The sequence below is a fragment of the Labeo rohita genome, chromosome 5 (assembly GCF_022985175.1).
Source record: "Labeo rohita strain BAU-BD-2019 chromosome 5, IGBB_LRoh.1.0, whole genome shotgun sequence".
In the NCBI taxonomy this organism is placed as follows: Eukaryota; Metazoa; Chordata; class Actinopteri; order Cypriniformes; family Cyprinidae; genus Labeo; species Labeo rohita.
The window spans coordinates 15611791-15626320 of NC_066873.1; the positions used below are offsets into that span (position 1 = coordinate 15611791).

At 36.1% G+C, this 14530-nt stretch overlaps 1 protein-coding gene across 3 annotated transcripts in view; it reads right to left on the reverse strand.

The window, feature by feature from the left end:
• Nucleotides 1–14530, reverse strand: part of rasgrf2b (Ras protein-specific guanine nucleotide-releasing factor 2b) — an 84410-nt gene extending 69880 nt beyond the window's left edge. For all 3 annotated transcript variants that reach the window (XM_051108881.1, XM_051108882.1, XM_051108880.1), the window contains exon 1: nt 13905–14530. In XM_051108881.1, the coding sequence (XP_050964838.1) occupies nt 13905–14180 (276 nt within the window). In that variant the 5' untranslated portion in view covers nt 14181–14530. The remainder of the gene's footprint in view (nt 1–13904) is intronic.

Consider the following 14530-nt stretch of genomic DNA (forward strand, 5'->3'; position numbering starts at 1 on the left):
ATTTCATATGCAATGATGTTAGCCAATCATAACAGTGGGCGTTTACATTGAAGTCTCACAGCAGACATGCCCCTTCCAAATAAAAAAACAACAACATACTAATAAGATTATAAGCGCACCTTAGGAAACGTAATAAAAATCATTTGAAATATGCATTTCATGACCCCTTTAACGAAAAAACCCAAATTAACACAGATTCGCAATAACACAAAGCAGCAAAACAGCAGGCTTCACATCCCAAAACAATATTTTACTTCTAGGGGACCTGTCATTTTAATGCTCCCAATCTAGAGCTTATTTCTGAGGCCAATTATAAAAGCTGAACAGCCAGGAATAAGTTTCCCCATCTCTCCTCTTAATCTAGTAAAAATAAACATCTTGAGCTGGAAGATTTCCTCACGAAACGTTTTGGTAATGAGGAACACAGGGACGAAAGACTTTCACAGAGAAGTTACTGTAGTTTAATGTTGAAATACATCAGCGTAATTGGAAAAGATTCACATTATGTCTGATCTCGTTCTTCTGATGGTAATGGTAATGATAATACTCGAGGCGCCATGGTGGTGGAACTGTCATGGGGTGTGATAAATTTCATACATTAAAAGTGTATGAATTTGTGATCATCTGGTTTTGTGTGAAGATGGATGAGCTTACATAAGATGCCGAAGGAAAGAAAAAAAGGATGGTCATGGCCCTGGAAATAGTCTCTTAATATGAATAATTAACAGTAGCTGTTCAATAATAGCAGCTGCTGCACTGTAGACATATTAAAATGTGGGTGCAAATGAAAATAAATACTATTCTATTTATTGACACCAAATCAACCTGACAAACTACATTGCCCCCTTTTCTTGTACTTTTGACAACAGCTCCTTCCTGGCACTTTCTTTACATCACCGTTTTGTCTAGACATTTCAACGTCTATTCAGTCACAATCACAAAACTTTACCATCTAATACAACCTGATAAAAATCACTGTATATTTAGCATGATTTTTCATGAACACAAGCTCATTGTATCCAGCTGTGCGTATCCCAGTGGCTGATGGCAGCAGCAGGATGACATAACTCCCACTCGGGTGTGACCAGTAATGAAGCGCCCAGCAGCGACTCTTTAATGTTATTAATAACTGCAGCCAGGAGAGCCAATGTGTAATCTAATATCATCATGACGTCAGTGGTCATGGCTCAGCATATATTAGCAGATCAATATTAGGTGGATGGATTGATATTTAGACATTTGTGCATTTAGACATGTGTGCACACTAGCTATGTTTCAAAACCTAGTGAGCTGTCTACATCTCGATGAGACAGCATTATAACCTCACAGAAACATCAGGGGTGACTGAACTGAATCAGTCTACACAGCAGGAATGGTAACTTATGTAGACACAAAAAGCATCCAATTGACCCTTTGCAGGGAGTTTGATGGACAGGTGATCTGACCAATCATAATGCAGAATATGCCATTTTTGGTCGACAAACAAACCAGACAGGAGAGTAGATTAACTTCGGTAGACTTTAACTTTAAAAATGTTGTGTATTGACATCTTTATGCAGTTAAAGCTGTCATCGGATGCCCATTTTCCACAAGTTGGGATGATTCTTTAGGGTCTTAATGAAAAGTCTCTAATATACTTTGATTAAAAATTCTCAGTGGTTTTGTAAAACAACACCCTTTTACCCTGCCAAAATCAGCTCTGCAAAAATCATCTCATTCTAAGGGGTTGTTCCTTTTAGCCGCGTTTAGCAGCTAAACTTCCTAACTACCACGTTATAAAGAAAGGCGATCGCAAAGATTCATAAAAAAAAACTTATGCACACTTCTGCTGTAAGTGAAGCTGGATGATTTGCGCAAACATAGACGGATATATGTAGATCGGGAGGCGCATTCCCTTCACAAACAAACGTAATCCACTGAATCTTTAGCGGCTCAGATGTCGGGAGTAAATGACGACTACTATGTTCATTATTACATCCAGCAAAACAACACCTCAATTGCTCAATCGGAGATTTCTTGTCTAACTTACATCCCTGCTTCGGCATCGAAACAAGGAAAGTTACTGGACTGTGACAGCTGGTCTGAGGTAAGACGCTCATGTCAATCAACTATCCTGGGAGTGGCCTCTGTCGGTGTGACGCCACACAGACAGGCATCTGAGAACGACTCGATTTGAAAAAGGGGATATTATTTTTACAGATTAATTAAAAACCACTGCATGGATTTGTATCATTATAGGGTAGATTTGTACATACACTGCCAACACACAATAATGTTCAAACAACATGAAAAAGCGAAGTTTGCATCCGATGACCCCTTTAAAACAAGATACTTTCTGATTTAATTTGTGTTTGTTTTATGCTATAATTAGTAAAGAGGAAAACAGATAAAACAGAAATAAACAAATTGCAGCTTTAGAAAGTTATATTTAATTTGATTAAACATAAAATTAATTACACAAACATTTAGGCTATAACGGCCTAACATAAACTATGGAACATAAAAGAAGATTATTTGAGAAACATCTCAGTACTTGTTGTTCATACAATAAAAGTCACTGGTAACCAAAACAGCTTTGTTACCAACAGTCTTCAAAATTCTTTTACATTTCACCACAGTAAGTTTTGAAACTGGGGTAAATGATGACAGAATTTTATTTTTTTTGGTGAACTATCTCTTTAATGTTTTCATTTTTATTATTATTATATTATTATTTTATATATTATTTTTTATATTACATTTTTTTATATTACATTTTTTATATTACGTACTTTCCTTTCAATGAAGTATGATTTTGCAGCTCACTGGGGTTTGGAGCAGAGATATGTCACACTGATTTTATTTATTTATTTATTTATTTTATGGATGAGCATGTTATTTGCCAGAAAGAGGAATCATATAATGCTGACTGTTGTAAACTGTTATTAGCAAGAGTCTGGCAAAACAGACTGAAAGCAAATGTAAAGTAAAGAAAAGACGGATGTCACATTCCACATGCTCTGTCCTTTCTTGCAAATTATAGAGCACAAATCAAACTGTATCAGAAACACCTGCTTGTTTGTTTTTTTTTCGCTCCAACATTTTCCATTTTACAAAGTATTATCGCAGCCCATTATCAGCTTGTGCTATAAAAAACATTATTGTGCGCTATCTGGGCCTGAAAAGAACCATTAAAACAATAAAACAGGTTGTAGAGTGAAGTGTAGCGCAGTAGAAAAGGTCAGACTACTTTAACTTTTTTCCACAACACATCCATCCGATGATCTGCTGGGAATTATGCGGAATTTCCCAACGTATGTATTTTCCCTAATTGGAAAAACAAACTAACGTCAGGCCTCTATTAATAAAAAACACCTCGATTTGACGCATTTAGGGTGTGTGCATTAATTACAGTTAATGTCTAATGCCAAATTACAGAATTTTATTGTATCAAACAAATCTCTGCTATTACACCCCTTTTTCTGAAAAAGCAACATGTACTTCCACCGCATTATGAAACTGCAGTCAGACTTGAACTGCAGTGACGACGCACAACCTTGAGCTTGCATAGCTAGTGTTTGCATCCACGTATTTGCTCAGAATATGTTTTGGTCTAAAACTAAAGCGTTAGCATCACTATGTACACTATTCTGAAAACCACAGTGCATTTAGGGATTTAGGCTGACATCTGTTTAAACAGCTTACAGACTTCATACTAGCACCTTTCTTGCTCTTTCATATTTCTATAACTCCGTACCTGCTCATTTTATGAGAGCGAACATACTCATCCTGCTTTTTTTTTTAAGTCCGCTAGAAAGGATTATCTACATGTTGTAGTCTCTCAGTCGGATTATGTCAATCCTATGCACAGCACAGTACACAGACATTGTGAGAATAACGTGAAAGTCAACTTACTGGTGAGTGCTGCTCCAGGTATATCTGGACTGAACCCTTCACAAACACTTCTAACACATTAATATCAGAGATGACACAAAGCATTAATTTCAGAGATGGGCCACACTCACTATGTAAACTGATCAATAATGAATGAGATGTCACTGCTGTTAGAGATACAAGCTTATTGGCATCTGTCTTTCTCAGTATAATCTTTAATAAGACTAGCAGCGCAACATCAATAACGTGTTACTCCATAAGAAAAGCTTCAAGAATTCAAGACTAATTCTCTTTAATCAAACAATTTACTACTTATCAGATAACATTCGCAATAGGTTGCAAACTAAATCTAACAGACCTTTTAGTGAAACTGAACAATGTGATTTTTTTGTCAGTAATTTAATACAATAGACACAATAAGATGAGTAATAAATCATCCGGTCTCTATTGATGAAGCAACTATATGTAACTGAGTTCAGGCTGTAACAATTACTAATAACCATGACTTCACTTTCTTCTGTGTAGCACAAAACAAGCTGTAAAATGTCAATGCTGACTGTCAAAAATGACAAAAAAATAAAACAAACATAGGCCAGATGTGCTCTATTCTGTAAGTCTTCAAAAGTTGCGTAAAATAGCTTTGTGGACAGAACAGACCAAAAAGTAAGCACTTACTCTATTCACTTACAATCTTGCCTTCTAGCTTAACAGCCCCTATAAAATAAAGGGTTTTTTGGCAGAGATGCAATAGAATAACCACTTCTTCACACTGTTTTCTTAGTGTGAGGAACATTTTAATAATCTGATCAAAATTTTTCCAGTATTAATGGGGTCATCGGATGCCCATTTTCCACAAGTTGATATGATCCTTTAGGGTCTTAATGAAAAGTCTATAACATGCTTTGGTTAACATTTCTCAATGGTAGTGTAAATAACACCTTTTTTACCTTGCCAAAATCAGCTCTGCAAAAATCATCCTGTTCTGGTCGAGGTTGCTTTAAATGTTAATGAGCTCTGCTCGCCCCGCCCCTCTCTTCTCTCTGTGGAGTGACGAGCCCGTTTACTTTAGCATTTACCCGCGTTTAGCCACTAAACTTGCTAACTAGCATGTTATTAGGAAAGGTGATCGCAAAGATTCGTAAAAAAAACCCTTACACTCACTTCTGCTGTAGGTGAAGCTGGATCACGCATGATTCGCACGAACATAGACGGATATATGTAGAGCAAGAGGGCATTCTATTCACAAACAAATGTAATCCACTGCATCTTCAGCGGCTCAGATGTCATTATGTTCATTATTACATCCAGCAACACAACACCTCAATCGGAGATATACTTGCCTATCTTACATCCCTGCTCTGGCATCGAAACAATGGAGGTCAGACTGTTACAGCTGGTGTGAGGTAAGACGCTCATGTCAATCAACTATCGTGGGAGCGGCCTCTGTCAGTGTGATGCCACATCTGAGAATCTGAGAATGGCTCGATTTGAAAAAGGAGATTTATTTTTACAGATTAATTAAAAACCACTGCATGGATTTTTATCATTATAGGGTAGATGTGTACATACACTGCCAACACACATTAATGTTCAAACAACATGTAAAAGTGAAGTTTGCATCCGATGACCACTTTAAAAAATAGAGCTGGGTAAAAAATATTGATTTCTCAATTTTAATCGATTCTTAAATCCCAAGAATCGATTAGTCCAGCCTGTTTTCATTTAATGAACAGAACATTGTAGCGTGCCTCCCATCCAATAAATTGCAATAAGCTTTGTGCTTATTTACTTTTGATATGAAACAAAGTCTCAGATGTCAAATTCTGTCTATTTAATTACAGTAGTCAAACAATAAATAACATTTTGGCCCTGTTTAATGTGGAACGACAGACTGCTGTTGCGGCTTATTTCAAGAGAAGCGGCAATCCGAAGCGCATATGATCTGATCATCTCCTCCACTTTAATATGTTTCAGCATGAAATAACAACTTCGTACTTCTGAAACTTCTGAAATTCGTATCCTGTCATGTAATTGCTCAGTCAGTGTTTCAACCGTGCAAAGACATGAGTATAAGAGCTTGTAAACAAGGTTTACCTCAGAAAAAAATATTTGGTGACCATAAACTTGTTAGTCAGCTAGAAAACATTAACTGCACCATATAACATATTCATTACAATTTTTACTGTTCTTCAGTATTTAATTTATGTTAAGTTTTCATGACAGACAACATGTATATGTTCATAGTTCAAAAAAATGAACTGGAGTAGAAATATAATTATGTAACTGTAACTTTATAATTATAAAAACTTAACTGAGTGTGATTTAAGCGTTTGTATACAAATCAGTTCACTTTCACCTTTTAGTAATGTTGTACCAGCTGACTCTTATGCATATTTTACAGCATTAGCTGAGAGATTTATTTCCTTGAGAACATCTGGCATGTACTGTACCTGATATATATTCATAATAATTGATATCGAATCAAAAATTGAATTGAATCATGAATTTTGTGTTCTTTACGTACGAGAAGTATTCTTATAGCTTTGTAAAATTAAAAAGTTGAACCCCTGATGTCACATTGATTATTTTGATCTCCCTGCTATATTTCTGAAAGTTGATTGTGTTAATTACATTGCTGTTTATGGGAGGGTCAGAGAGCTGTCGGAATGCATCAAAAATATCTTTTTGTGTTCTGAAGATGAACAAAGCTTTTACGGGTTTGGAACAACATGGGGGTAAGTGATTAATGACAAAATTTTCATTTTGGGGTGGAGTAACCCCTTAATGAAAAGTCTATTACATATTTTGGTTACAATTTCTTTTAAAAATAAAGGTGCTTCACGATGCCATAGAAGCATCTTTTTTGTCTCAATAGTTCCATAAAGAACCTTTAACATCTGACAAACCTTTCTGTTTCACAGAAGGTTCTTTGTCTCGAAAGAAGGTTCTTCAGATTATAAAAAGGTGAGAAAGAGATGGTTCTTTAAAGAACCTTTGACTGAATGGTTCTTTGTTGAACCAAAAATGGTTCTTCTATGGCATCGCTGTGAAGAACCTTTTAAAGCACCTTTATTTTTAAGAGTGTAGTGTAAAACAACACCCTTTTTACCTTGTCAAAAACAGCTCTGTTCACAGTGACCCGTTTCGCTGCATGTCCCTTCGTGTCCCCTGTTAATAAGGTCTTTTTAACCCACCTCACCCCCCCACCCCCTTCTGTGGGGTGACGAGCCATTTTCTGAGACTGATAACTTTAGCCACGGAACTTGCTAACTTACACATTATTAGAAATGGCGATTTGCAAAAAAAATTCATAAAAAAAACCCTTAACAGACCAATCAGTAGCAGACGTCACTGTTATGTCACTTGCAGCTGCAAGTATAGTGGTGGCAGAAAAACACTGGTAACAAGTTGAAGGAAACGTGTAAAATCCACAGAATAAGAGAAAAAAAAATTTGGCCCTTTTGATGCCAGAATCGGAATGCAAATAATTTTTATAGAATACTGTCGTCAAAGGTGCCATTTGTAAACGTAGATTTAAATTTGATTTAAACAACATCTCCATAATATTCACATATGCTGTTAATAGGGGACTTATTGTATTAGCCCTACAGTTACAGCACGACATAATATTTAAACCTATTACTATTAACATTTTATATAACATTTATTTATTTTATCTCACAACTCTGACTTTTTGTCTTGCAAATGCAAGTTTACATCTCCTAGTTCAGACTTTATAACTCGATTTAACTCAACAATAGTGAGTTTGTCAACTGTGAGATTTAATCTCGGAATTGTGAGAATAAAGTCCGAATTTTGAAATATAAACCCAAATTTACCCTTTTAATTCTTTTATTTCATGGCTCCATAGACTGCTACTTGAAAACCATAATTTTATGCAACCAGATAAGCTCCGCCCACAAAAAAACATCATAACTGTTTGCAGACACTGAATTGGGCTATACTCACTTCTTCTGTAGGTGAAGTTGGATCACAAATGATTTGGCCAAACATAGACACATTTAGGTAGATCGAGGATGCATTCCCTTCAAAAACGAAAGTAATCCACTGCGCCTTCAATGGCTCAGATGTTGGGAGTAAATGACGACTGCTATGTTCATTATTACATCCAACAACAAAACACCTCAATCGCTTAGGAGTCATTCTTGTCTACTCCTGCTCCAGCGTTGAATCAATGGTGGACTGTTCACAGCTCATTTAGGGCGGGTCTATGATTAAACACCAGTGTCAAATAACAATCGTGGGAGTGGCCTAGGTGTGTGTGACATCACACAGACAAGAATCTGAGAATGGCTTGATCTGAGAAAGGGGTTATGATTTTGAGGGATTAAAAAAAAAACACTGGGTGGATTTTTTTATCATTATAGGGTGGTTGTGTACACACACTGCCAAAACACATTTATGTTCAAACATCATGTAAAAGTGAATTCTGAGTGAGTGAAATAATTAACAGCTAAATTGAATTGTTCTTTTCAGTAAACTAACCCCTTTAATAGTGTTGACAACAAATCACCGACTCATTACTTTGGTTAAAGGAAGAAAGAGAACTCAAGCAAAAGACATTTCAACAAAGCAAAAATGATCAACTTTGCCTGCAAGAAACTTGCAGTGTTACTTTGTCATCCTTTCTTCTGTGCCCTTAAGTTATTACCTGAGTCTCTTCTGAAAATTACACACTCAGCCCCCACAGACGGTGCATCTCTTTGCCCCTCATTCATCAAACTGTCAGCTCATCAGATATGCTATATATGAATGAACTACGCACAAGACCAAGAAACATCAATGAGTCTTGGGGTAGTGTATGAAATATAAAAATACAAGAACTGGTGTTATCAGCATTTAAACTGCATGGCAAGATTAAACAACAACTGCATTTTGTTGCACTGTTTATATTATACGCACTAACAAAATCATTTGAATCTGAAAACATCAGCAGGGTATGCACTGAATCACCTTCGTCCAGCTTGAACAAAACAAAGACAGCTTTCCACAAACAATACATACGAAGGCAGCATGCCTGTTGTTGCTCTAAGGTGATTATTTATTTAGAAATGATAAGATTATGGTATTGATCCAGGACACAACATTAGCGGGAATACAGTATTTATAATTTATGTCTGTTTCTAAGCACTTCATAAGCCCTAGAAGTGTTTTATTACCCCATATAATTTCTGTGTTGATGTAATTAATCTTTCATAAAGGCAGTTAATACAAAAGATCTCATAACAACAAAAGACCCAAAATCAAATCATGATGTTGTCTGATTGTTCCATGGTCTTTATAAGCTTAAGGGCATCTATTTACCGTATTTTCAGCGAATGCCAAATCCTTAGAAATCTGGCATTATAAAACGAATTCTGGACTTCATAAGAGTACACAAATAAAATTGGTCAGGCACAGGAAGGTTTTCATTGACATCAGTGCAAGCTTTATGTTTCAAATAAACAGCTGGAAATCTCCACCTACATATTTCTATAAAATCTGTATGCTTTGCTCATCAAAATAGCCATTTCTAACTTTTTTTTTTATTTAAACTACTGGGAAATGCATTTTGATTATCAGTTTCAGCAGAGCTGAAAACATTTATTCGTAAAATGTTTTTGGTTGGTTTACATTTTCTGTTCCTCTGGGTTTTTTCTCCCCAAAGGAGTTTCAGTATCCCTATCGACTGCTTCTACACCCGTCTGTACTCTTTATAGACTAGCCCACATTTATTCCTTTGTGTCTTTTTAGTTGTCTGTGGGAGAGAGTGCGCATACTTATATGCAGCCGTGTGGGAGTTTGTGGGTGTGTGATTGAGAGAGGATTTCTAACTGTGTTCTCGCAGAGGAAAGAGTCAATACAGGGTACAAACATGCACTGTGTGAGAACTATATAACATCTGTCGATTCAAAGCCATCTCATTTCTGATTGAACAGGCATAATATTCAAAGCACCACATGATTGCTGGTGCTTATCAAATCTTTTCTGGCTATAAAAGTGACGTTTTTAGTACGGATGGTTTTCAATAAGCCTTCAGTTCACATGGGATATCATCATTTTGATCAATCAAACTGCACAGAAATATAAACAGGCAGAGAAAAGAAAGCTGAACTACAACATAAAATCAATAAACTTAAAGGAGAACTATTATGCCCCTTTTTACAATATGTAATATAAGTCTCAAGTGTCCTCAGAATGTGTCAGCTCAAGTTTCAAGTTTCAACTCAAAATACCCCACAGATCATTTATTACATAATTTTGAAAATGCTTATTTTGAGTGGAAGCAGAAAGACGTTATTTTCGTCTTTGTCTCTTTAAATGCAAATGAGCTGCTGCTCCCCGCCCCTTTTCTAGAGTAGGGCTGTGCCTTTACAGCTCCTACCTCAGATACTCTGATAAAACATCTGTTTGGTTTTGATTATCATGTCTATCACACTGGTATCATTATTTTAAACCATATTAAACTTCTAATATACAGTTTTCTGAAGCACGCACACAGAAAGCGGCTGTTACACAACATGTGAGTACTAAACTAAGTTCTCTTTCAGGTCTTATTGTGCTTAAAGGGTCAAATACACACAAGTTTATGTTAAAAACACACAGGAGTTACAAAAACAGTCTGTTCTGCCTGAGGTAAACAGCTGGGAATGAAATTGCATGTTTATGTTAGATCTGTGTGGTGGCAGCAGCGTAATATACAGTAAATAAATCAATAAATCCACAGCTCTCTTGTCTCCTCTGAGACTGGGTCTCTAAATATTGTTCTGTACCTTTCTATGCAGCCAACAACAGAACAGTTAGCATGCTTTGCTCGAACTTTCGCCATGGCGTTAGAACTGGTATACCACTGTCGCTTGCAAAAACTAAATGATGGCACCATGGGTGGAAACATGCAGATTAAGGGATGGTAATATTATAATTAGGGGAAGCGAAATCTGACGCTTTCGTTTTTTCACGTTTGCAGAAAAAAACCAACACAAAACAAAGTTAATGAGTTGTCCTTTTTCACATTTTCTGGGTTGGTAGATGCACTGGGGACCCAATTATAGCACTTAAACACAGAAAAAAAATCAGGTTTTCAGGATATATAACCTTTGAATTGAATCTTATTAACTTAATAATTACATGGTTAATTTAAACAATAATAAAGCCCTTATTCATACGTTTTTATATGATCTGCTCTTTAGCAGTGGGTATTTATGACTTTTTTTTTTGTCTAAAAAGACTTTTTCATATATTTCACATCATAAGAATTCATATGAAAACGCAACCTCGTAAATGTTTTTCATGCAAGATTGGCTGGTAATATCTTTTTTTGTAAGCAACATTTAAATCACCATGGGGGTGACCTGTGGCAGCTGAACACCCATATTTATTTGCTAAAAGTGAAGCTGGTCTACGTTTGAATGACCTCAGAACTACCACTGACAGAATAAAAGGCACAAAACTCTCACTTTGATTTCACGGGGTCCTCAAGAGCTTCAGCTTCTACAGAAGGTCCACTTTCCATCTCATGTAGTGGTGCCCCATAATAGAGAAAAATCATGTTTTTGAAAACTAGAAAAAGGTCTGATGATATCATTTTATATATAGGCCATTGAACAGAATTGGTCCAAAGTCAGAGTTGGAAACGTCTTGGGGAAAAAAGTTAGTATCTGTGCAAATTGTATAATATCCAAGGTACACATTTCTAGTAATTGTTCAGTTAATTCTCATATTGTATTTTCAAAAAGTTTTGGAATATTTGTCTCCCCAAATTTGTCACTACTGAAACAGTAGTATATCATTTAATTAGAATATATTTTTGCTATTCTCTTAACATTTTTTCAGAGGTAAATCAATCATAATTAGAATATACATTTTTGATATTTTCTTAATTTTTTTCAGACGTAAAGCAATAACAATTACATTTTTAACAATATTTCAAGTGTAATTAATGCAATTTGTTGCATTTTGCATCCAAATTTTCTTTGTAAAAGGCAAAAAGTTGATCATACTGACTTCAGAGTTAAGGATTTATTAGTTTAAATATTCATTACACCAAAAACTATTATAACACCTTAGTTGATAATTCAGTATACTTTATTTTTGACAAAACATCCCATTTTTCGGTAGTGACATAATGCTTTGGTAGCAACCACGTCACATTACTAAAACATAATAAAACACTACTAAAACATAATAAAAGGCTAAATAAATTGCATAACTGTACTAAAATTTTGTTTACTTCTCCCAAATATGAGGATTATGCATTCCCTTATGCCACCACCAAAACAATGATGACATGTTTTGGTCGTGACAAATTTATGGAATAACACCCAAAAAAATCAATAATGTCACTACTGAAACTCCACCAAATGTTTCAGTAGTGGCTGCTTCTTTTTTGAACTTCACTTTTTTAAATAATCAAAAAGATACTTTTAAATACAACAATAGAAAAAATACAAAAATTATTTCAATATCATTTTCATAAATTGAAATTTAGGGGTTAGGGTTCGGGACAGCCATCTCCCAATTGAAAGTACCCAATAAATTATGATTTTATATATATTAAGCTTACTAATATTTTAAATATTATTGTGGGTTTCAATAGATAATAGAAGGATCATCTAAGATTAGAATACTTAAATGCTTTTTAAATGTGTTTTGGTTGTGGGACAGCATTTTAAATCAATTCTGTATATTGTGTTTAAGATGATGACTGAAAAAGACAGAAAAAGAAAATACCACATATTTCACACCTAATTTGTGCCTGTGAGAGATTTATCAGCAGATGAAAGTGTTAACCACAACATGAGTGGTTATAGAGCTTGGATAAATCCCATATTAGGTATTGCTTGTGATCGTTTTACATAAATGACGCTGGCACAAATAGTTTTTTTCCAGTACAGAGGTAACAGACTGCACCTGTTGAATAGGGAGCCTCTAATACTGTTTCTAACTGAAATCAATATCTGACATCAATGGGCAGCTACAATATCACATTTCTAATGACATCAGCAGACTACTGCATTATATTATCAGAAGGTGAACATTTCCTCATGATAAAAAGGCTTCACTCACATTTCTTTGTCAGAACCCCATGTGAAATTCAATTTTTACCTATATCTCACATACTAACGCAGACATCACGAGTAGACATTACAGAGGTCCTCTGGATGTGATGATCTCGAATCAATGCATAACATCACGGTCACGTTTCTGCACTGCTCGAATGTTATTTAAAGGAGGACTCTGGGTTTCCAATGCAACAGGTTTTCAACATAGCAAAGAAATCGTTTTTACAAGACATTTGTAATTATCTTTTAGATACTTTCCAACATTTTGCCGACGTTTGGGATAATAAAAACGTTTTTACGTTTTGTGAAGAAAAAAAAAACAGACAAATATGTTCTCCAAGTTAAAGATTAGTCTGGATTTCCAGATGTCAGTGATAACTTCATCAGATCTCTTTTACGCATACTGAGATAACAGCACTCAAAATACAAAAAGCTTTTTCAGTATTTTCACCATTTTGGTGACATGTTTAATGTGCAAATCATTCAAGGACTTTCAGGGTCTGGAATTTTTAAAGGCATTTACGTCAGTCATTTTAGAGCACAGTCTCTGGAGGTTCCTCAGGCGCAACCAAAACGTATTTTGGACTCACAGTTAGCTGTCAACATTTACGTTTTAAACAAACCACTCTTTCGTTTTCGAGACTATGTGATTATCTAGATCTGTAGTAAAGTGATAATGACCGCACTTATGCTTTTGTCGATTTACAACCCGACAATAATATTAAGCTCTAAAGCAGCGTACTGTTGCTATGGTTACCTCATCTCGTGAACGCGACTTTGATTCACGAGCGTCTGTTGCGCTCCGACAACTTGTGATTTAACTTTTTAGTTGGGGAAACGTTAAAAAAGGCAGGTTAAAGTAACATATACGTTTATGTAAAAAGACACCCTATCGTTTTGTTTTGACGCCCTTTGGAGAAGTTCAAGCCTTAATTCGTGCCTGGTATGTTGAAGAAACGTTGAACTCACCAGCTTGTCAAGTGTATCTTTGCCAGCGGTGGACACCTTGAGCGCAGGGACTCGTTCGCATGTGCATCCTTCCAGGAGGTAAATCCCTGATGGTCGAGCACTCTGGTCGGTGTCGAAGTAAAACAAAACATTCTGATACAGTGCGAAAAACTTCTCATGCCATTTGCTGTTTTCTGTGGTCTTCTTGCTGAGATAACCTCGCTTGGTGCCCTCTTTACGCGCGATAACGGAGAGATACAGAGCGTGTCCCTCATTGTACCGAACACTCTTCTGCATTTTCCGTCTTGGTTTAATATGTATTCACTTGTTTGTCACCATATCCCACGTGATTTTAACTTTCCACCTAGGATGTTTGGAGAAATGCGCACGGGAAAGTTGCCGAGCTGAAGCGCACTGCTCATACGCGACTCATCCAAACGAGGTCGGAGCCCAATCCATTCTGGCCTGAAGAAAAGTTTTAACCCCGACGAGCAACACTGTCTGTCAACGCGTTTAGCTCATGCAGTATAGCAAAATAAGCAATAGTAGTGGACAGACGGTGAGAGAGAATCACTGTTGAGATCAGATGTAATCGGCTTTGGCATCCTCTTAAAGAGACAGCGCCTCTCTCTCTCCCCCGCGCTGAG